This window comes from Hemitrygon akajei, chromosome 3, assembly GCF_048418815.1.
Source record: "Hemitrygon akajei chromosome 3, sHemAka1.3, whole genome shotgun sequence".
Taxonomy (NCBI): Eukaryota; Metazoa; Chordata; class Chondrichthyes; order Myliobatiformes; family Dasyatidae; genus Hemitrygon; species Hemitrygon akajei.
Genome location: NC_133126.1, coordinates 73,932,829 through 73,957,520, shown reverse-complemented (window position 1 = coordinate 73,957,520; position 24,692 = coordinate 73,932,829). Strand labels below are relative to the sequence as shown.

Sequence of the window (24,692 nt, the reverse complement as noted above, 5' to 3'; positions counted from 1 at the left end):
GAATCCTTAGGGAAAAGAATTTGCAAATTAAGACACATTGGAATAAATTGTTAAGTACAGCTCAAGGAACAGAAGAAAAAGCATGAGGTGAGAAAACTAGAGTAAGGATAAGAAAGAGCAGGTTGGCTGAGCAGAACTTCATAATTTAAATTTTAAAGTGTCATTCAATTTGAATTACTTCATTCCATAGATTAAGCTACATTTATCAATGCAGGGTGAAGGATTTTCCTCTAAACTGACTTTTTGGAAACATAGCCGACCAACGTAGGCTGCAAGGTTTAGTTTCTTACAATACATTACTTATTTAAGTAGACAATTGTTGGATGATTGAACATATCAGTAATACTGACATCGAACGTTTTTATATGATGAAAAGAAATTACAATATGATTTGCACAAACAAATCTAATATTTTCAGGTAGAGAAGATGCACACTGTAAATATAGAAATGAGAGCAGATTAAATAAAATGAGTACTTGCTTTTGATTGTACTTACATTATCAGTGAACACAACTCCAAGTTTCCAAATATGGTATTTTAAATCAATGGAACTCAACCTGCAATTAAACCAAAATGAAATGTTGAAATGGTCAGGAGTTTCTTCTTGATTTTTTTTCCTCAGTTTTCTTTCTGACAAAGAAGATCTTTCCTCCAAGTGGAAGCTGCTGTTGGACTTCAGAGTACTGGCCTGATATCTCACAGATAATCTGTCCATTGTTCGAATTGTTTATGGAACAAATGTATGATGCAGGATATCTAGCTCAACATTTTGTGCAATGTATGTGGATATCAGAAAAAAAAAATCATTTTGTAAGATCTGCCAAGGGTAGGACATTCACAAAAGGCAAGTCTCTTGGGAGTATTGAGGAATTGAGAGACCTCAGTATATGAATGATTGCATAGGTAGATAAGATAGCAGAAAAGCTGTGCAGGATACTGCCCTTCATTAGTTGGGGTATACAATACAATATAACATAAGAGCACAGAGGTCATTGCACAACTTGATAAAACAGCAGGAACATTGTTTACAGTTCCTGTGCCACACTATAGGATTGTACTGAAAATCAGAATCAGGTTCAATATCATTGGCATACGAAACTAAATTTGATTTTTTGCGACAGCAGTATATTAGACAGTAAGACCATAAAATACACGAGCAGAATTAGGTCATTTAGCCCATCAAGTTTTCTCCACCATTTCCTCAAGACAGATCCATGCTTCCTCTCAGCACAATCTCCTGCCTTATCCCCATATCCCTTCATGCCCTGACTCCACCTCTGCCTTAAATATACATAATAAATACTTGGCCTCTACAGCTGCCTGTAGCAACAAGTCCCACAGATTCACCAGTCTGGCTAAAGAAATTCCTCCTCATTTCTGTTCTAAAAGGATGCCCCTCTATTCTGAGGTTTGGCCTCTGGTCCTAGACACTCCCACCATTGAAAACTTTCTCTCCACATCCACTCTTTCACCATTCGATAGGTTTCAATTAAGTCACTCCTCATTCTGCTGAAATCCAGTGAAATCAGGCCTAGAGCCATCAAACACTTTTCGTGTGACAAGCCATACAATCTGGGAATCATTTTTGTGAACTTCCTTTGATCCCTCTCCAATTTCAGGCCATCCATTCTAAGGTAAGAGGCCCAAAACTGCTCATAATGCTCTAAGCGAGGCCAGTGCTTTATAAGGTCTCAACATTACATCCTTGCTTTTATATTCTAGTCCTCTTGAAATGAATTGTAACATTTCATTTGCCTTCCTCACCACAAATTCAACCTGCAAGTTAACCTTCAAGGAATCCTGCACAAGGACTCCCAAGTCACTTTGCATCTTAATTTTTGTGTTTTCTCATTGTTTAGAAAATAGTCAACTGTTTCATTTCTTCTACCAAAGTGCTTTGACTATACACTTCCCCACACTGTATTCCATCCGTCATTTCTTTGCCCATTCTCTTAATCTGTCTCAGTCCTTCTGTAGCCTCTCTACTCCCTCAAAACTAGCTGCCCCTCCACCTATCTTCACATCTTCTACAAACTTAGCAACAAAGCCATCAATTCCGCCATCCAAATCATTGACATATAATGTAAAAAGAATCGGTCCCAACACAGACCCCTGTGGAACACCACTAGTCATCTGCAGCCAGTCAGAAAAGGCTCCCTTTATTCCCACTCAGCCACGACTTTATCCATGCTAGAATCTTCATTGTAATACCATGGACTCGTAAGCTTGTTAAGTAGCCTCATGTTTGGCACCTTGTCAAAGGCCTTCTGAAAATAAAAGTACATAACATCAACCAAATCTCCTTTGTCTATCTTCCTTATTATTTCTTCAAAGAATTCCAACAGATTTGTCCGGCAAGAATTTCCCTGAAGGAAAACATGCTGACTATGGTCTATTTTATCAAGTGCCTCCAAGGACCCCAAAACCATATCCTTAACAATTGACACCAACATCTTCCCAAACACTGACGTCAGACTAACTGGCCTCTATAATTTTCTTTTTTCTACCTTTCTCCCTTCTTGAAGAGTGGAGTGACATTTGCAATTTTTCACTCTTTCAGAACCATTCCAGAATCTAGTGGTTCTTTAAAGCTCATTACTAAGGCCCCCACAATCTCCTTGGCCACCACTTCCAGAACCCTGGGGTGTACACCATCTGGTCCAGGTGATTTATCTATCTTCAGACCTTTCAGTTTCCCAAGAAACTTCTCCCTAGTAATGGTAATTTCACACACTTCTGACCCCTGACACCTGGAACTTCCACCATACTGCTAATGTCTTCCACATCATGATCAAAACCATTCATGATGTTAGGTTTTCCTTTGTAGGAAGTAATGGCCTGCAGACCCTGATGTGTACCTGACTTCGTCTCTAACCTCAATCAGAATTGTTTTATCAGTCTTAAGATTGCTTTCTGTAGGCTGTAACTGGACTTCTTGTATAGTTCTGGATCACTGGTTTTGAATGCCATAGATCTAGCCCCCAGAAGACTACAAATCTCCTGGTTGATCCATGGCTTTTAATTTGGGTATGTCAGTATGTACAGGTTTTGATGAAGTTGGTGACAACTATGGTGTATCATTCAAATTCAAATACGAGTCCCTGAATGCTATACAGTCCACTGGCTCAAAGTGGTCCTGTAAGCACTCCTCTACCTCCCTTGATAATACTGTTATGATCGCAGCCCCCTCCTTCTTGAGAATCGCAAGATCACTATTAATTCGGGTCTTGGACCCAGGAAATGAGAGAGAATCCTCAAGGTTTTGGAATGTGTCCTGGCCTCTCAGCAAGACAAAGACGGCTAACGGCCATTGTCTCTTAGAGACACCTTTGTGGATTGGGTGCTGGACTACATGCAAGCCCCCCAGGGCAACGTGGGCTGGGTGATGGGGAGAGATTGCATCATCCCAACCTGATTGACATCTGCTACCTGGCGAGTCCAGATAAAAGAGGGGCTTTAGAGGCACCAGACACACCAGAAGAGATGCTAGTGATCCTGTATAGCGGGCAGCCGTTTTAAGGAAGCCACGTGTGTTCGGTTCCCGTGCATGGGAGCCAGTGGCTGATACCACAGAGACGATTTTCTTGAACTAACAACGGGGAACCAACTCCCCCGACACATCAGATCGGCATCATCAAACGACCCGGGCAAGTTTCTTTTCTCACAAAATCTCTCTCTCTCTCCAACAAGTGAAACCCAGCGGTCCCCAAAGCCCAGAAGCTTGGAGGAACTGAGTGACTCTTATATTTCCAATGGACAATATATTATCCCCTTAGACAAACGATAGAGCTCTTTCTTATTGATGATTATTACTATACCCGCGCTTTAGATTGAGTATTGACGATGTATATTATCTGAATGTCTGTAGTAACCTTACTTTTGTGCCCCTTTATAAATAAAGACTTTTAAAAATAGTACCATCAGACTTCAACGGACCTCTCTATCTTTGCTGGTAAGTGACCCAGTTACGGGGTACGTAACAATACCTTCTTGTCCCTCATCACAATTGCTGCGGTCTTTAGTCTCTACCTATATGTTGAGAGTTGAAGTACAGCCAAGTGATTGTACTTTCCAAAGTGTGGGCATGGGACGCCATGGTAAGCATTCTTTTTGGTGGTATAGTAGTGGTCAAGTCTGTTGGCACCTCTAGTTCCATAGATGATATTTTGGTGGTAGTTGTTCCGAGACATCTTCAAGCTGGCCTGGTTGACATTCCCCATGATGATAGGAAAGGCTGTGTGCTGTTTTATGCCTGCTGTTACAGAGCTGAGTTCCTCCAGTGCCAACCAGATGTTGGGCCTGAGGTGGAGTGCACACCACTACCAAGAGGATAGTGGGAAGTTCCCTTGGCTGATAAAATGGACAACACTTGACCACTAGATGTTCCAGTTTGGGCGAGCAGGATTGAGGCAGAACTGCCACATCTGTGCACCTTGATGTGTTAATCATAAATATCCTCTCCCTCCTATTCCTTTAAAATACTTAATTGTAGCGCTGCATCCAAAATGGCAGGTGTGATCCATGTTTCCAAGAAGCAATGTACACAGCAGTCCCTGATGTCCCTCTGGTACTGCAGTCTTGCTCTGGGGTCTTCAAAAGGGTATAGAGAACACTTAAGAAACTTGCCTGTGATGGATAGACTTGAAATGTAGGAGGCCATGGAGAAGATAGATAGGAGAAAACCGTTCATTATCTGGCTCTTTAGCCAGAGCAAACAAGTTTAGGATAGGTGTAAGAGGTTCGTAAGAGATCTGAAAATCATTTTTTTAAAACCAGAAGGAGATTGGAATTTTAAACACAATGCGTGAGTGGATGGTGGAGGTAGGTAGTCTCAGAAGCTCTGGATAATTACTTGAATTGCCATGGGCCAAGTGCTGATAGAACAGGATTAGTATGGATGAGTGCTTTATGATTATTATGGATAAGGTGGACTGATGAGTTCATTTTGTGATGTATGGCACTATGACTCAATAATACAGTTAAATAAATCTTTTTGTCTTTTATGAGGGGTGATTGATAAGTTCGTGGCGCCAAGGTAGAAGGAGTCAATATTAGAAAACCTAGCTCTTTTATTTTTCCTACATTTACACACTTAGTCCAGTGGTCATGGAGCACACGGATCCCTTCTTTGTAGAAGTCGGCGTCTTGGACTTCCAGAAGTGGTCCACAGCATTGGGTGATTGATAAATTTGTGGCCTTGTGTAGAAGGAGATAAGTTATTAACTTCAAACTTTCTGCATAATCACTTAAAGAGTTGAACTGCATATGCATGTAACGAGAACTGTATAACTCATCTCCTTCTACCTTAGGCCACAAACGCATCAATCACCCCTGCTATGTACCACTTCTACAAAGAAGGATCCGTATGCTCCACGACCACTGAACTAAGTGTGTAAATGTAGGAGGGGACAATGTTGAAAAATAAATGTGCTAGGTTTTCTAAAATTGACACCTTTTACCTTAAGCCACAAACTTATCAATCACTCCATTGTATAATTCATGTTGAGAAATTTTTTGCAATTTTGTTTTGCAAGTTATAACTAGCAGAATAGATAAAGACGAACCCATTCACGTGGGGTGCATTTGTATTTCCATAAAACCCTTGACCAACTACAATTTGAAAGGCCACTAACAAGATTACACCACATGATATTGGAATAGTATGCTGGCATAAATTGAATATTAGCTAACAGACAAAAATTGAGTAAAAATGCACAGGCTATTTTAGGGTTCTGAGGGTATGACCAGGGTATGAGTCTTAGCCCCGGGAGATGGTACAGGAGGCTGAAGACCTACACCCAATGTTTTTTGAACAACTTCAGACTTCTGAACGGCCCATAAACACTACTTCACTATTCCTCTTTTACATTATTTATTTATTTTTTGACTTTGTAATATTTTATGCCTTGCTCAGTACTGCTGCCATAAATTAACAAATCTCACAACATGTCATTGAAAATACAGTATACATATTCTGATTCAGTCCATAATAATGAGTTGACTGAGAAGATTAATTGAAGTACATCTAACTTTGTTGTTGATACTAAAGAGGTCACATGGGCTGTTAGGGGGATATAGTGATCTTTGGTAAATGAACTGGCTGAGTGAATAGCAAAGATGTGGCTGGTGGAATATATATGTAAAAATATGAAGTCAACCACTTTGAGTGGAAAAGAAAAGTAAGAAGGTGGAAAACTGTTTTAATCATTGACTGAAAGGTTTTGATGTTCAGAAGAACCTGAAACATTGAAAGTTATATAAATTCAACAAACAACCAGGAAGGTGAAAACTATCAGTTTGAGTCTGAAAGAAGACATTAATTATATAGGACTCTAGTGAAACTGGATCTGAAAATATCATGTACAGGTCATGCCTCCCTAATGAGGGGAGAATGTACCGGTAATTTAAATAAAGGGAGCACAAAAAAGGTTAATGAGTTAAAATTCCCCAGATGCATTTTTTTCTCTGAGAGATTAAGTAAACTGCAAACATATTGCTTTAAGTTTTGAAGAATGAGAATGATCTCAATGAAATAAACAAAATTGTATAACGGTTTGACAGGGTGGATATGAACCCGGCTGGGTTGTCTAGAACAGGGTGTCAGTGCCTCAAAAGAAGAGTCCATAAACAGTTCATCCTTCATTCTTACAGTTAGTCATGTCCTGCTTATAAAACTCACTTTTCAAAGGCTATATAGAAGATCAACTTAAAAGTCTTCAGTAAATACTAACAGAGGGTAGGCAGTGCCAACATTAATTTAAAATCGTATTATTGAATACTTCTAGACAAAGTTCCCCTTTGCACAAATATGTTTGAACACATGAGAAACAAATATGCTGAGCTGAAAGTCTGTTGTGTTGCTCTAATCAAATTCAGCATAAATTTTTAACTTGATCAAAATATTCTAAAGCTATATTTTGATTCCTTCTCTATAAGATGTTAAAGAATATGGATTCAAAGTTCACTCACCAGGATAACAGTGTTGCTTCTTGTTCTGGGGCCTCCTCAATGGGACTAAAATCTAAAGAACTTCTGTCCACACCCAGGAGCTCTGCAATCCGTTCAACTCCATAAAGGTCTCCATACTTATTAATAACCTGAGAGACATCAATGGTCACAGAGTTGTATGCAAACAAACGTAGGTGATTTCAACAAACACAAACGAATTAATATGATGTCAAAATGTCCCATGAGACTTCATAATGGGGAAAGAGCAGTTATTTTTGACTACAATGCAAAACAAGAGATGCATGATGTCACTGAAATAGCATGTACAGCCATGGGATAACAGAGATGGAGTTGGTCAATGTATGAAAACATATTAACCAGAGAATGGTTTAGGGCACTGTAAGAATGGGTTCCCAACAACTTCATGATGTCTTGAGATCTCCAGGCATTTAAATAAAGTTCATATTTCTGCCTGCCGTAGGAGCAAAATGGTGTGTTCAGTCATTTATAGTATGGCATCAGTCCTGCATTTCTTATTTTGTTTTTCTTTGACTGAGTTGCACTCATTTAGACCTAAGCCTCATTTCTGCTTTTAGGCATGTTACAATACCGACTGATGAGAGATCTTTGGCCAGTTTTTATAGACTTGTCTCCTGGTCATTATCACGTTTCTCTCTGCTGGAGGGTGGGTGGGAGCACTTACGCTAAGGATGATGAACATTCCTTTGAAACTAAATTTTAAACTTAGTGTCCATTCACTGCTCAGATACCAGATGGTGGTGGTGGTACAGAGGGAGTGGAGGGTCAGAGAAATTGGTTGTTATGTTCTTAATTTACATTGTATTGTGATACAAAGTGAACACTGCTTCAGTATGAGGTGTGAAAATGAGAGATTTTTCTTGGACACATCAGGGTATTTTGAAACTGTCTGGAGGTGCAAGATGTTTTTGCAGTATCCTGACCATCAATGCTCCCTCAACAAATGCCATTGTAGAGTAACTTCAATTTCTCTCCTTGCTGCTTATGAAACAGCATGCAAAATGAGTTACAAATATTTTTTCTAATAATAAGGATGATAGTACAACCTAACTCACTCTAAGTACTTTAGCATATTTGAAGCTATGAGTAATACTACACCAATAGTTTGCTATTATTAGTGACACTAGTCAACGTTGCTTACCTTTCTTTTGACAAACTTGTCCCAATAATTGTTGGGGAAGGATCTGCAACAGTATAAGAAATGTTTAAGAAACTGTGGGGTGTGTAATTCAATTGAAGGCTAGATCCTCTTGACTATTTAAATTCAATGAACACCCTTTTCTATCCATCAAAAGTAATTTTCCCTTTAGGTGATGGCTAAAAGAGAAGTGACTTCAGATTGATCTCTTTTGTACCCACCAAAATCAATAGTAATGTGCATGAAGTTTGTCAGAATTAGATCAATAAACACATCCAAGCATTTAAATACTTAACAGCTTTCATTAAAACTTGCAAGCAGTGATGGGTTTTGAAATCACAAGAAGCAGCTGTGCTAAACAAAGACTATGCTATATTATAGTACAAAGGTAGAACACAGTGGGGAACCAATTGACACAAATGGTCTAGAAACTCAGCACTGAACTAATACAGAAAATAATCATTTCCTCAATATGTACATAGATGTTGTTGTTTGAAAAATTATGATAGGGTCTCACTAGAATGTAGACATGAGAATAGTAAATCAGTGAATAATAAGGGCTGAGTGTAATTGGCATTGAGCAGGGAAGTTAAGTTACCGGTATTTTAACTGAATGCACAAGCATTTATAACCAGAAATGAAGTTACGGGATGTGAATAATTCTTTCTGATCTGTACAGCTGTGGGGAGATGACAAAAGGGAAAAGGAACATCAGTCTCTGCTCTTTTACTCCTGTTCATTGTGGTCTTGATGGACAACAGTGAGTGAGTTACCTATCCACAAATCGCTGTACAAACTAAGGAATCCAAAGTAAGGCAGCGTTTGACAATAAAACAAGCTCTTAAGAAGCACAGCTTGTTTCTCCGTAATATTGCTGATTAATCAAAATGGACATGGCTCCTGGTTTTGTGTGGACCTGTCATCTGTATAACTCGAATGGAGCTCTTTACGTACGGTGTGTTGATGACAAGGCGATCCCACTGTCCTTTAATATCATCATCGGACGGTTGCTCTGTTATGTACAGCCCATCAAACTCCAGCTTTCTGGCAATCTCCTTTTCACGCTTGAAAACTACAAGAGGGACCTTTGAAGATATTAAATTAATGAAATACTGCAGATGCTGGAAAGCCAAAGCAACACACACATGTTGGAAGAACTCAGCAAGTCAGGCAGCATCTATGGAAATAAACAAACAGTCCACGTTTCAGGCTGAGACTTTTCTTTAGGACAGAACTGAAGAAGGATCTCAGCCCGAAATGTCAACTTTGTTCATTTCAATGGATGCTGCTTGACTTGCTGAGTTCTTCCCGCATTTTGTGTGTGTTAAATGAATAAAACCAGTTTCCATATTCAGTTACACAAAGATTATTGTTATCAAGAAAAATGAATGTTTCAGTGTATGTTTTAAGTATTACTTACTGACCAAGTAACCTTTGCTTGAACCCTTAAGATAGTGGAAGGCATTATTAGTCATCATCTAGAATTGATGTTATTGCAATAACAACTTCCATTTAAAAAATGCCCTCTTTGTAACCATACTATTGTAAGTTAAAAACAGAATTGGTCCAAATGAAATAAAGAACATAAAGGAAAGTAAATTTTATGGCGTAGCCCAAAAGTCAGCAGAGTGGTGGAAAGACAAACTTGTTTTTGAATGCAAGGTCCAGGAGTGTGAGACATGGGCCAGTCAGTATTGTGACAGTGAATAAAAATGAATAAAGCAGTCAAACTGGGGAAACTCAGAGGATTGGTGAAGATTATAGAAATAAGAGTCATGGAAACGGGCCCAGATTGTCCATGGTGCCCACCAAGGTAATCCCAGCTGTTCGCTTTTGGCCAATGTCCCTCTAAACCCTTCCAATCCATGTATTTATCTACACAAAGCAAAACACAATATTCCAAGTTCAATCTCAATAATGGCATGTACAGCTGCAACATAACATCACAACGACTGTACTCAGTGCCCTGACTGATGAAGATCCAGCAAGGCCACCAGTCTACCTGTGATGCCACTTTCAGCAAACTACGTACTTGTACTCTGAGGTCCTCTGTCCCTCAACCCTCCCCAGGAACCGGCCATTCACTATTCAAGTAGTACACGGGTTTGATTGACACTACTGACACATCCGAAAACCACTGAGAGATTTGAACATGATGAAAGGATGTATTGAGATATATTTTCCTACTAGAAACAGATGTAACTAACCTCAAACAAGACTGAGATGTGAGGCAATGGTGCACAATAATGCACGTTTTGCATCATATCAGGTATTTGCAAATTGAGAAATAAAACAGAACCAAAAAAGCATACGGTAACAAAATGCAAGTGAGGGTTTCAGGAGCAGGAGCAATGAGGCAGGCATGGAGACAAGTAATATTACTTAGGCTGAAATTGCTATCATTTTATTAGAGAGAATACAGGGTCAGAAGCTCAGTTCAAGTGGGTTGCCATGGTTGCAAGCTAACTGAAAAAATAGCAAGTGAGGGCTAGTGAACTGATGGTTAGGGACTGGCGTGTTATGACAGTGATGAAAGGCAGAAGCTTCAGTCTACCCAGTTTTTATCTGGAGGAAATATTCTCTCATCTCCTTCAAATGTGGAATCAGATGAAAGACAATGAGCTGGTTAGAGAGAGAAGAATGCTGTGTAGTTAGCTTTCAGATAATCCTGACACTGGTGGTTTTAGATTACATTGCCATGTGATAGGATGTCAAGAGAAGCAGATTGGGGGACAAGGATAGAATTTTTTTTTGGTGGGGGGGGGGGGGGGGGAGTCCAGAGATAACAATGGACAATTGAAAGGAGAAGCATCATTTTTTTGGCTATGACTAGGATTTTAAAGCAACACTCTGCCTAAAGTGTATTTTTATCAGATAACCTCTGTAATGTGCAGTTGAAGTTATGGTTTATAACCAAAAATTTCTCCGACAATCTTAAAGGATATTTACAAAGTGATGAGAATAATAATAGATACAAAACCAGTGAACCACAAGAATGCAGGAACTGGTGGTGCTAATATTCTGAAAGTTGTAACTTTTGCATTGCAGCATATGAAAGAAATAGGATAGACGTGGCAAGAGCATCATCAACAGTGGGGGAACTAGGGCAGTCCAATCTGTGGATCTTGAGCAACGAGCAGTGCGTGGGTTGAGACACTATCAGGTTAGAGGCTGACCTAACGGAGGGGGACTCTAGTGATTTGATGAGTTCATTGGTGGTGCCATGGTCCAGGGATTGGCATGAGCAAGTACTGAGAGTTGCTGTCTGGCACTTGCAAGAAAGAAGTCTGTCTGCCAGACTACAATGGCACCGCCCTTGTTTGTGGGATTGATGACTATGTTGCGATTAATGTGAAGTGATTAATTGGGAGAGATGACATTGGGGCTGACGGGGAGTAGAGAAATCAAGGCAGTTGATGTTACGGAAGCAAAGGCAGAAACAATGGGCCCACCCAGACAAGATAAAAGCAGAATTGGGGCACCATCAGGTTAGAAGCTATGGAGTTGGGACTCTACCAATTTATTTGTTGCATATGATAACACTCTTTGTTCCTGTTGTGTTTATGTCTGTGAGGATTGTTTTTTATTATGCATGTGTTAAGCTAGGTTGTAAAGTGTATTATTGAGCTTTCAGCACATCTTGTGTTTCTCATGATTTAAAGTAACAGAGGCATTACTACTCTAAAAAATCATACTGTTATAAATCTTAGTATCAGTAGTGAAATTAAGGGCAACCATACCAAAAGAAAACTGGCTATAGTCAGTATTAAAAGAAAGCTGATGCCTTTTTTAAAACATGGATATAAATACCTTACATAAGGTATACTTAAGGTAATAGAGGCTTTTCCCTAGGGCTGAAATGGCTAGCACGAGAGGGCATAGTTTTAAGGTGCTTGGAAGTAGGTACAGAGGAGATGTCAGGGGTAAGTTTTTTTACACAGAGAGTAGTGAGTGTGTGGAATGGGCTGCCGGCAGTGGTGGTGGAGGCGGAAACGATAGGGCCTTTTAAGACACTCCTGGATGGCTACATGGAGCCTCAAAAAATAGAGGGCTATGGGTAAAGCCTAGGTAGTTCTAAGGGAGGGGCATGTTCGGCACTGCTTTGTGGGCCGAAGGGCCTGTATTGTGCTGTATGTTTTCTATGTTTCTATGATACTATTTTACAGTATCAATTAGGCATTTCAAATCTTGAGAATCAGTTTGTGACAAAAAAGGTTAAAGTTTGGCTTCTGGACCTTCTTTCTGAAACGGTCTAAAAGAGATAAATCTCTGTACAATGTTTTTGAAAGTGGGAGAGCTTGAAATTGTTGTACTATACCTTCAATATGTAGTAGCCAATAATACAAAGCATTGAGATGACAGTGTGAATAATTGCAAGAAATGTCAGCATCGGAGCCATATATCCTGTAGTCTCCTGTAACACGTAGTAATCCACATTATCATCATTCCAGAAACTGAAATCCTCTTCATCTTCATCATCTGGAGGCTCAGTCACCTTGAAACAGACAAACGATTTGAAATGCAAAGATTTCATGGCCAAACATTTATTGTATCAAACCTGAGCAAAATTTCTGTTTCTAATCAAAATGAATTATTCAAAATTATATTCTGAGTGCAAAATACTCAGAATATAATAAATTAACAGAAGTTTTGTATGTATTCTGAAAAATAAAAAGCATATTTTCTATGAACTGAAATGTTTTAAATTTAAAATATAAAGCTGTTTTCATTACTATTGAAATTCATTTCCATGTACATAAATATATTTAGTATAATTTTTCATATTTACTGCCTTCAGGTATTTTAATATCGAACATGGATTTAGAGCTATGATTTTCAGGATAAAATAGTTATACCATTGTTGCAGAGATGGAATCAAAGATTCTGAATATTGATTAAGATCAATTTGAAGTCCAATTATGGAATATAACTTACTGATGTTTCTATTGACTACCATCCAAACAAGTAGCATAACAACATGAGAAATAGAAGCCAAAGTACGTCAGTCCAGCTGGTTGAAATTGGATAGCCCTGCATTTTTCTACAACATAGTTTACTTGCCATGTACTTAACTTCACATAAGCTGTCCATTTTCTCCTGAAGCCACTCTGTCTTGAACCTACACTGCCATCAATATCATTAGACAACTTGGATTTTTTCCCCATTAGATTGAATTTTAAAATCATTAATAAAAGTCATGAACAGCAGAGATGCCTAATGTAAGATCTACTCCCTACTTGATCCATAAGGAAAAGAATTGCTTATTTGTCAAAAAAAAAAGTTTTCCTGGCAAACCTCCTCCGATCTCAAAATATAATAATGGTGGCAGTCACTAATTAAAGCAATCAATCTCAATTGATCTGTCAACAAATCTGGATGTGATGTGAAGCCTAGGTCCAAAACCACCTGTTGTTTCCAATATGGCAAGGCTTACCATGCCAGTTCTCAGATTATTCAGATGCATAACAAAATATAATTAATTACAACATGTTCTTTTAAAAAAACGTTCTTCTATGTCAGATAATATATTGCTTTGACAAACAAAAACTACTAAAAAGTAATTTATGCAGTGAGATATTCAAATATGTACAAAATATAAAGTGATACTGGTTATATTTAAGAATGATTTGTATTTGCTTCAAATGTCTGGCAATACAAGGCATACACTAATGCCACCTTCCTTTAAAACATTGACAGTTATTGAATGTAGTTAGTATTTGGAGTTCACCTGGAGCTTTACCTCTAATATCATAATAAGGTCCATTCCCTTTTAATCCAACAGATAGATGCCTAATTCTGTGGGAGTTCCAACTACTGATACCCTGTTTTTTTTTTTTTAGCTGATTTTTTGCAAGCATAAAGCTCATGACGAAAAAATCTTTCCCAGCATGAACTCTCTCTAGACTTGTCCCAATCGTCTTGGTATCACTGAGGCCCAAATGGCACCCTCTGCTTTAATTTTCATTGGATACTCACAGCAAAATTACCATTTAGATTACTCTGTATGATCTGATTCATTTAATCTTCACTGGTTAGGAACATATTATTATCTCAACCTTGCCATTCTGCTGAAATAGTCTTTGTCTTATTTTTGCAATGTTGCCCGAGAAATATAATGCAAAGCAGCAGTAACATTAAAAGAAGTGCTGACACTATTTTCAATACCTTGTAGAAAAGCAGAATGAAATTGATCGCAAATGCCACAAATAGAGCAAGTAGCCTCAGATTGTAGAAATTCCTGGCTAGATAATTCTGAAACAAAAAGTAATGTTTTTGTGATATAATAACAGTTAATCAGAGCCACAGGTAATTTTTAATTTGATCACTTACAGACAACTTCTGTCTTGCCACATCTGAATGCTTACGTTGAATAATTTCCCCCGAATACCACAGAGACATTTCTATTGAACAGAGCTACGACAGCAACTATTCTCATTTAAAATCATGACACATACTGCTTCTGAATTCACATTTGCAGAATGAAGAGCAGTTAAAAGTGGATAAACTCGCATCCAAAATGCCTATTACAGTGAAAATATAAAATAACAGATGGAAAAAGAACAGACAATTTGATTTTCTTTTAGCTATGAGAAATACGGCTTTAATCGATATGGCCTTAAACAGATGGCCTCAGTAGAAATTTCAGCTAAAGTTGGAACTTGGTTCATCTTCCATTGACTCATGAAATAAGTTAAGAATTCTTGAATTACATTAAATTGAAATGTGACAGCTAATAGTGAACCTATGTAATATTTATGCAAAATAACTTCCAAATAGTGCCACTATTTTAATATCCTTCCGCTTAACCATGCATGGACAGGCTGGCAAGTGACAAAAGAACTGCAAGCACGTCCAAGCCTATTAATCACCCAGAAAGATAGCTGTGTAGCAATAACATCAAAGTTTAATTTCAACCCTTGGTTGGATCATATTCATTGAGGCAACAATCCATTATAAATATTCACGGTGATAATGGTTAAAAGGGTGGTCGATTAACCTTGGGCTCTGCTTGATGTTTATTGTATTTCTTCTCGTCACTTGGATTTGATTAAATGATCACTCATGTCGACAAATGAGGTATTAGAAACTAACAAATTATGATTGCTGAAGGGTTTTACACCACTGATTGTTCTGACATTGTGCAATGTAGAGGGCACAAATGGTGGCAGCTTTGCACACTTAAATGTGTATTTTTATTTCTGTCAATAAGTTCAAAATTCTGTCCAATATCTTGATGTGTAGTTAAAATCGTACATGCCCTGCAGATATTGGGAAGAAGGAATATTTCAGTGACTGCTTCAAGCAGATGTTCAGACATTGTGGGGTTTTAGGTAGTGGAAGTTAAAATAATGGTAGTTTTGCATTTACGTGTATGTAATAATTTGTCAAGTTAACATATCAGCATATTTTTGCTCACTCCACAATTTTTCCACAAGTCAAACAGGACAAGGTTATTTTAATACAAATTTTTCAATTTATTAATCAATGGATGAAGAATAACATGCAAATTTACACAAGCCCATCTTCCATCTTTCATAGCATGAGTAATGTTGGCTTTGAAGACATCAAGGCCATCTGGTGATCTGTTGAATATTCAACATTCACAGAACCAGGATATATTGTAATCAGCAGAGCATGAAGAATGAATATACCAGCAAGTTTTGGTTGCCTTCTCTACTGCATTACATAATGTTCCATGATGAAGTCACTTCAGTAGTTTTTAAACAGTCTATTTGATGGCAAGCAAGAGAATTGCTCATGCAGATATATATTGGTTTAATCAATCTTTCACCTCATGAAAGGAGAGAAAGTCCCGTGTACCTTAATAGTGTGATCCACATGCCCTCTCTTCTGCGCAAGGCACAGAACTTCAACAACTACTGAAATAAGCTATAGCATTTTCACCAGCGTTCAGTTATCATTCCTTGACCAAACCAAGATGAGAAGACATGTGATTGTTGGCTTCTGATACCATCTTACCTGCATGATCTTCACAGGTTTTAGAAACCCCTGCCTTTGTTTGAGATCTGGAGTGACATTTTCGCATTCACTCCAATTCACATTACAGTAATTGAGCCATCTCTGTTGAGTAAAAGACTGAGATTTTCCAGCCAGGTCAAGCTTGTCCTAATTTTGTACTTTAACTCGAAGACGGAATGTTAGAAGGGAAGTATTTTTAAACATTGTGTGTATTCTTCAACAATTAAGCATTTGGAATACTGTGCCTCAGCTGTGCTATGCAAAAATTTAGGTGAGAGAAGGACAGCTCAATATCCCAGGATACAGATGTTGCAGACGTGATGCAGGTATGGATATATGAGGAGTAGGAGTTGCCTTTTTGAATAGGGAGGACATAACAGTAATACTTAGAGGTGACATTCTTGGGGATCATTCATAAGGCGATATGGGTAGAACTTAGAAACAAAAAGGGGAGGGTCATTCTAGTGTGACTGCATTATAGATCCCCTAATAGACAGCAGGAACTTCAGGTGGGTAGAGAAATCACCCATAGTTGTAAAAATAATAGAATTGTATTTGTGAGTGATTTTAATTTCCCTAGTATTGACTAGGTGACCCAGACTGTTAAGGGCCTGGACAAAGTGGAATTTGAGAAATATATCCAGGAAAGTTTGCTGAGTCAATATATAAAGGATCCTGCTTGTGGTGCAATACTGGATCTTCACCTAGGGAACAGAGCAGGGAGAATAACTGAATTGGAAGTCTTAAAACACTTTGGTTCTAATTACCATAATTCCATTAGTTTTAAGGTAGCGATGGAAAGGATAGGACAGCTCCAGAAGATGGTGTCCTAAAGTGGACCAGAACTAATTTTGGGGCAATTAGAAAGTGAACCTCTTTGAAGGGAAAGGAATGAATGGTAAGCGGTGTGGTGAACTACATATACCTGTCTGGACACGCCCCCCCCCCCCCCAGCTGACTGCTCCTGTGGCTCCTCCCACTGACCGTGGCTCCTCCCACAGACCCCAGTATAAAGGAGATTGGAGCCTGAGCCCCGGCCTCAGTCTCCAGAATGTAGCATGGTGGTCAATTGCCGCTTGTTCTTTCTTCCAGCCAATAAAAGCCTTTATCTCGCCTCACTTCTCGGAGAGTTATTGATGGTGCATCAAGCGGGAAGTCTTTAAGAGTGCGACAGCAAGTTTACAGGAGCAGCGTGGTCCTGTTAGGGTGAACGATAAAACTGGCAAGTTTAAGGAACACTGACTGATGAGAGATTTGAGGCTCTGGTCAAGAAAGAGGAGGAAACATATATTGCAATACACGCAAAATGCTGGAGGAACTCAGCAGGCCAGGCAGAATTATGGAAAAGAGCAAACAGTCAACGTTTTGGCCCGAGACTGCGGTCCTGATGAAGCACCTCACCCCGAAACATCGACTGTACTCTTTTCCATAGATGCTGCCTGGCCTGCTGAGTTCCTCCAGCATTTTGCATGTATTACTTTGATTTCCAGCAGCTGCAGATTTTCTCTTGTTTTTGAAGCATATATTGGGTTTATAAGATGTTAGGTTTATAGGTGTATAAAATGATGAGAGGCATTGATCATGTGGATAGCCAGAGGCTTTTTCCGGGGTTGAAATGGCTAACACGAGGGGCATGGTTTTAAGGTGCTTGGAAGTAGGTATAGAAGGGATGTCAGGGGTAAGTTTTTCACCAAAGAGTAGTGGGTGTGTGGAATGCACTGCCGGTGATGGTGGTGGAAGCAGATACAATAGCGTCTTTTAAAAGACTCTTAGATAGGTACATGGAGCTTAGAAAAATAGAGGACTATGCAGTAGGGTAATCCTAGGCAGTTTCTAGAGTAGGTTAAAGGCAATCTCAAGAGGTCCTACAGCTATGTTAAGAGCAAAAGGGTGGCTATGGAGAGAATAGGGCTCCTTGGAGATTAGCAGAACCGCATTCATATGAAGAGTGAGGAGCTATTTGCAGCCTTACGGCACATTAAGGTGAATAAATCTCAAGAGTATGACTGAGTGCATCCTTAGAATTTATGGGAGGTCGAAGAGGAACTTACAAAGATCCATGTGGAGATACTTGTTTCATCACTAAGCCTACCGATGAGGTTCCCAAAGACTGGAAGGTGGTAATGGTGTTCTGTTGTTTAAGAAATGTATCAAGGACAAACATGGAACTACAGGCCAGTCAGCCTGACATCACTAGTGAGGAAGTTACTGCAGGAAGTTCTGAAGGACAGGATCTAGCAACATTTGGATAAATGGTCTGATTAGGAGGAGGCAGCAAAGTTTTATGTGTGGAAAGTCATGTTTGTTGAGCCTTTCAGAGTTTTTAAAAGAGGTAACCAAGAAAGATAGATGAGGGTAGGACAGTGGGTATTGACTATATAGACTTTAGCAAGGCCCTTGACAAGGTCCTGCATGGTAGCTAGTCTGGAAGGCTATGTTCCATAGAAACCAGGGAGATCTAGTTAGGTGGATTCAAAATTGGTTCAGAGGTAAGAAGAAAAGGTGGTGGTTGAAGATTGTTTCTTGGAACGGAGGCCTGTAACTAGTGCCACAGGTGTTGACATTGGGATCCTTGTATTTGATTTATCCAGTATGTAAATAATCTGGATGTGAATATGCAAGGTTGGATCTGTAGGTTTGTGGATGAATTGAAATTAGGAGGTGTTGTTGATAATGAGGAGGGTTATTGTCAATTACAGAGGGATCTCATTCAATTAAAAAAATGGATCAAAGAATGGCAAATAGATTTCAATATAGACAAGTGTGAAGTGATGCATTTCTGAAAGTCAATCCAGTGTAGGAATGAGGGATGACCCAGAGGAATGTTTAAAATTATGAGAGGCACAATTAAGGTGGATGGTAACAATCTTTCCTTCATGATAGGGGAGATCAAAGCTAGGGGGCATAAACTTAGAGGGAAAGAGGACAGACTTAAAAAGGACCTGAGAGACATCTTTTACAGAGGATGGTGAATATGTGGAAGAGATTGCCAGAAGAAGTGTTTGTGACAGTACAACAGTATCGTTTGAGAAACACTTGGATAGGTACATGGAGGGGAGGGGCAGAGGGATTTGGGTTGAACATAGGAAAATGGGTGGGAGCCATCATTGGCATGGATTCGCTGGGGTGAATAACCTGTATATGTGCTCTATTGCTCTATGACTCTGTGACTCCATGTTGTAGCATATTACTGCACAGAGACATCATTCTAACAAAAATCACAGACCAAGAAACTAATTCTGTTTCTCCCTCCACTGATCCAGCCTGATACGTTGAGTTTTTCCAGCAGTTTCTGGTCCATGTTCCACATTCTGAGACAAAAGAGGATATATTTTGAGTAGTGAGGAAAATGCTTAGTTGGGAGTACCCCCAGGGAGAAAGACTATAAAAGCAGAGCAGTTGGGGAAGGGAATATCAGAGCGCAGAGCTCAAAGAGATAAGCTCACAGTGAAACAAATATACTGGATAAAAGATCATTGGAGCTAAACAAAGATCTGGATGTCCAAAGTTTGTAGGACTCCAAAAAGAGAAGGTATGAAAAGGTAAAAGCATGAAGAAATTTGATTACATGAATAAGCAAATTGCCTTTGAAGGTGTTAAGAAACTGGACACGGATGTAATACAGAAAGCACAGTCTGATGGATCAATGATCTAGAAGATCTTAAAGCTACTAGGAAGGAGATTAAGAAGGAAATTAGGAGAGCCTGAAGGGGCCATGAGAAGACCTTGGTGGGCAGAATTAAGGAAAACCCCAAGGCATTTTACAAGTATGTGAAGAGCAAGAGGATAAGACGTGAAAGAATAGGACCTATCAAGTGTGACAGTGGGAAAGTGTGTATGGAACTGGAGGAAATAGCAGAGGTACTTAATGAATACTTCAGTATTCACTATGGAAAAGGATCTTGGTGATTGTAGTGATAACTTGCAGCAGACTGAAAAGTTTGAGCATGTAGATATTAAGAAAGAGGATGTGCTGGAGCTTTTGGAAAGCATCAAGTTGGAAAAGTCACCGGGACCGGATGAAATGTACCCCAGGCTACTGTGGGAGGCAACGGAGGAGATCGCTGAGCCTCTGGTGATGATCTTTGCATCATCAATGGGGATGGGAGAGGTTCCGGAGGATTAGAGGGTTGTGGATGTTGCTCTCTTATTCAAGAAAGGGAGTGGAGACAGCCCAGGAAATTATAGACCAGTGAGTCTTACCTCAGTGGCTGGTAAATTGATGGAGAAGATCCTGAGAGGCAGGATCTATGAACATTTGGAGAGGTATAATATAATTAGGAGTAGTCAGCATGGCTTTGTCAAGGGCAGGTCATGCCTTACAATCCTGATGGAATTTTTTGATGATGTGACTAAACACATTGATGAAGGAAGAGCAGTAGATGTAGTGTATATGGATTTCAGCAAGACATTTGATAAGGTACTCCATGCAAGGCTTACTGAGAAGGTAAAGAGGCATGGGATCCAAGGGGATATTGCTTTGTGGATCCAGAACTGGTTTGCCCACAGAAGGCAAAGAGTGGTTGTAGACGGGTCATATTCTGCATTGAGGTCAGTGACCACTGGAGTGCCTCAGGGATCTGTACTGGGACCATTACTCTTCGTGATTTTTATAAATGACCTGGATGAGGAAGTGGAGGAATGTGTTAGTAAGTTTTCTGATGACACAAAGGTTGGAGGTGTTGTGGATAGTGTGGAGGGCTGTCAGAAGTTAAAGCAGGACATTGATAGGATGCAAAACTGGGCTGAGAAGTGGCAGATGGAGTTCAACCCAGAGAAGTGTGAAGTGGTTCATTTTGGTAGGTCAAATATGATGGCAGAATATAGTATTAATGGTAAGACTCTTGGCAGTGTGGACGATCAGAGGGATCTTGGGGTCTAAGTCCATAGGACACTCAAAGTAGCTGCGCAGGTTGACTCTGTGGTTAAGAAGGCATAAGGTGTAATGGACTTCATCAATCGTGGAATTGAATTTAGGAGCCAAGAGGTAATGTTGCAGCTATATAAGATCCTGGTCAGACCCCACTTGGAGTACTGTGCTCAGTTCTGGTCGCCTCACTACAGGAAGGATGTGGAAGCCATAGAAAGGGTATAGAGGAGATTTACAAGGATGTTGCCTGGATTGGGGAGCACGCCTTATGAGAATAGGTTGAGTGAACTCGGCCTTTTCTCCTTGGAGCGACGGAAGATGAGAGGTGACCTGATAGAGGTGTACAAGATAATGAGAGGCATTAATCGTGTGGATAGTCAGAGGCTTTTTCCCAGGGCTGAAATGGTTGCCACAAGAGGACGCAGGTTTAAGGTGTTGGGGAGTAGGTACAGAGGAGATGTCAGGAGTAAGTTTTTCACTCAGAGAGTGGTGAGTGCATGGAATGGGCTGCCAGCAACGGTGGTGGAGGTGGATATGATAGGATCTTTTAAGAAGCTTTTAGATAGGTACAGGGAGCTTAGTAAAATAGAGGCCTATAGGTAAGCCTAGTAATTTCTAAGGTAGGGACATGCTTGGCACAACTTTGTGGGCCGAAGGGCCTGTATTGTGTTGTAGGTTTTCTATATTTCTAATGGGACTTTACAATTCCTGCTATATAGATAGCAGAGACTGGGAATGAGATCAGGATTATGTTGGGTAGATGAAGAGATAATTGGAATAGTGGTGTTTGGGTCATTATGATGATATTACAGACTTCGTCATCCTACAAGAAGACATTAAACTACAATTCAACACATACCAAAATAACTTGAGTAATTAATTAGACCATCCAACAATCCTTTCATATTATGGCTTTGTAACTGAAGTAGAGAGGAGGTTAAGACTGAACCCCAAACCAGATTTAATGCAATGCATAATTTGAACACCGAATGCACTATATAACTTAGAAGCTGAGCCACCTACCAGAGTCTTGGTTTGGTAAATTTCCAGTCCCTCCCAGAAGTTAGCCAAGAATGCCTCTGGTTCTTTCTTAGCCTGCCCACGTCGCCGCTTCTTTATCTTCTGTTCTTTTTCTTCACTTTCAACTAGTTGTTCTTCTTTGGCTTTGTCCTCCTTCTCACCATCCTCCATGCTACCAAGGCAGCAACACACCAGAAAACAGAAATTATTTACAGAGCACTAACTCACAATTTTAATGTAAATTTTTCTCAACAACATGGTGGGTAAAAACACTTACTCGGCCTTCTCAGACTCGGTTTTATTCTCAGCTTTATTCTTCCGTTCAATCTTGAGATTTAGTTCAATGGACAATTAAAAAAAAAGACTGTGAGCTTCATGAAAATTAAAACATTAAAGTAATGTTTTAAAAAACAGAATATGTGCTTAAAACTAACCTCTGCTTTCTTTTTTTGAGATACTGCCTTTTCAAAACTAGGGGGGCTTTCTGTTCCCATAATTTCCGAGACATCACCGAGACCTCCATGTGTATCACCTCCTGCCTTGCATACTTTTTTCACACTTATACCAAATATATCAGGTATCATCTCAGTTTCGCTTTTTTCATCTTGCACTGTAGACTGAAGCTCTGTAACAACTCCCGTCTCTGGAGTTTCTGCCCTTTCCGACTCAGTCACATCTCCATGAATTTCAAGTTGTGTTGGATCTGGCATGCTAGCTAAAAGGTCAGTGACCGTGATGTTTTTAGCACCTTCAACTAGTCCACCCCCAAACATGGCATTCCACACAATCTGGAAAAATCCTTGTACTATGTTGAAGATAAAGAAAACAATGCCAATAAACAACATCCAGAAGAAGGAGAAAAATGCCATCAATAGCTCCTTGGTTGTCATCCTCTTAACTTTCTTAAACTGCCTTCTGATATTTCTAAATGTGAATATCCCAAAAAACTTCAGGAGCGCACTTTTGAAATCATGACAAGCTGACGCAAATGCATTTGAGGGCTGAGCCACCTCCTCCTCCTCTTCAGTTGGAGGAGGCGCTTCTTCATCATCATCAGCTCTTTCAACTGCATCTGGCTCAGAGATTTCAGATGCTAATTGCATTTCAAATATGGTGTCCTCACAAAAATTCACAAAGAGTTCCATTTTTTCTGATTCTCCGCCTTCATTCACAACATCAAAGATGAACTGCCTTTTAGATTCCTTGACCTGAGGTTTCTCCCACTGTGTCCGATTTGATTCACTGATTTCAAAATAGACTCTTTCTATGCGTTTTGCTGCACCCATGATTTCAATGCGTCCTAAATAGGGCTCAAAGTATGTGAGGACACTTCGTGCTGGTTGCAAGAATGTCTTCAGACGGCTATCATTAGGCATGTGCTCCGATAGATTGGTCAGTAATACAGCAACATTAAACCCGATATCCTTGGCTGGTTCATGAAAGCGGTCAATAAATTCCATATAATTAAATGAATCATTTTCGTCTGCTTCAACGCAAGATAGTAAGAATTCTATTTCTGACTGTGCATATTTCTTCTGACTTTCCAAAGCTTTTTGGAATTCTTTCTTTGAAATCATTCCTTTACCATCTGGATCAAAATCTCTGAAGGTATCAGAAGTGGTTATATCCTTTAATTTAAGAAACATATCGAAGAACTTGAGTATCATCTCCACATTGCTGGAAGACTCAACCAATGTGTCTACCATTTGTTTACCTATAGTTCCATTTACAACATTCCCTAAGATTAAAAGAGAACATTAATTATAACTAAACACAAAAAAAGTATTTAAAAAAATTTCTAGGCAATGATATAAAAGAATTTCCATAATAATAATACAATTTATTTCAACAAAAACAATCCAATTCTCCTAACTGATTTACTTAACAAAAGATGCATTTATCTATTTTCAAACAATGACAAAAAAAGTAGTAAACAAATTGCCTCAGCTTATTTCACAAAAGCAAAGGCAATAAATAAGTGAGTGAGCAGGAAGTAAGATGCAATCAGGATAAACCATCAAAACAATATTATTAACCATTAAATCCTATGTAGCATTTGAACTCTTGCAGAGCAGTTCTTTAGTAATGGAACAAAGCTGTTATTACTAGTAAAAATAAATATCTGATAAAAATGTCTGAAAAAATTTACTTTGATAGATGGAAATGTTTATATCATTAGCTAAACATGTTGCCATTTTTAGACCAAATTCCGATTAATCTTCTAAAGCTTCTCAGCATGTAAAAAATATTAACCTTCCAACAATGACAACAGCATCACCACCATATCTTTCTGCAAATCCAATAACTCCTTGAGCAACTCAATCTGACTTGAATCCTGAAAACAAAAGAATACATTTGAAGTTTCTGTTAGTTGATTTTTATATAATAGAAAAGATATAAGCCTTCAGCTATTTTGTTATATTTAGTAATTTGAATTGACACTTACAGAGGCCAAGTGAGGAGAAGAATAGCTTGAGATCCAAAATCTATCAAAGTATTTCAGTATTATTGTAATTTAACATATACAAATACTGAAGCCCTTGATGAAGATTATGTTAAAAACTGTCTTGTAAATATTTTCAGCAAGAGAAGTCAAACCAATCTTGACAGTTGCTATTTTGGAAAAAATATAAATATAGATTTGTATACTTCTTTTAAACTACCATTTTAAGTAGAAATTAATCTCAGTGCTAAGCT

General features: G+C 39.0%; 1 protein-coding gene across 1 annotated transcript in view; it reads right to left on the bottom strand.

Annotated features, from left to right (window-relative positions):
• ryr3 (ryanodine receptor 3) overlaps nucleotides 1-24,692 on the bottom strand; it is a 374,648-nt gene that overhangs the window by 19,692 nt on the left and 330,264 nt on the right. Inside the window, 10 exon segments of the mRNA XM_073040132.1 lie at nucleotides 497-557; nucleotides 6,970-7,097; nucleotides 8,129-8,171; nucleotides 9,080-9,210; nucleotides 12,444-12,620; nucleotides 14,291-14,377; nucleotides 21,999-22,167; nucleotides 22,273-22,322; nucleotides 22,430-23,733; nucleotides 24,249-24,330. Of these exon segments, the coding sequence (XP_072896233.1) occupies nucleotides 497-557; nucleotides 6,970-7,097; nucleotides 8,129-8,171; nucleotides 9,080-9,210; nucleotides 12,444-12,620; nucleotides 14,291-14,377; nucleotides 21,999-22,167; nucleotides 22,273-22,322; nucleotides 22,430-23,733; nucleotides 24,249-24,330 (2,232 nt within the window).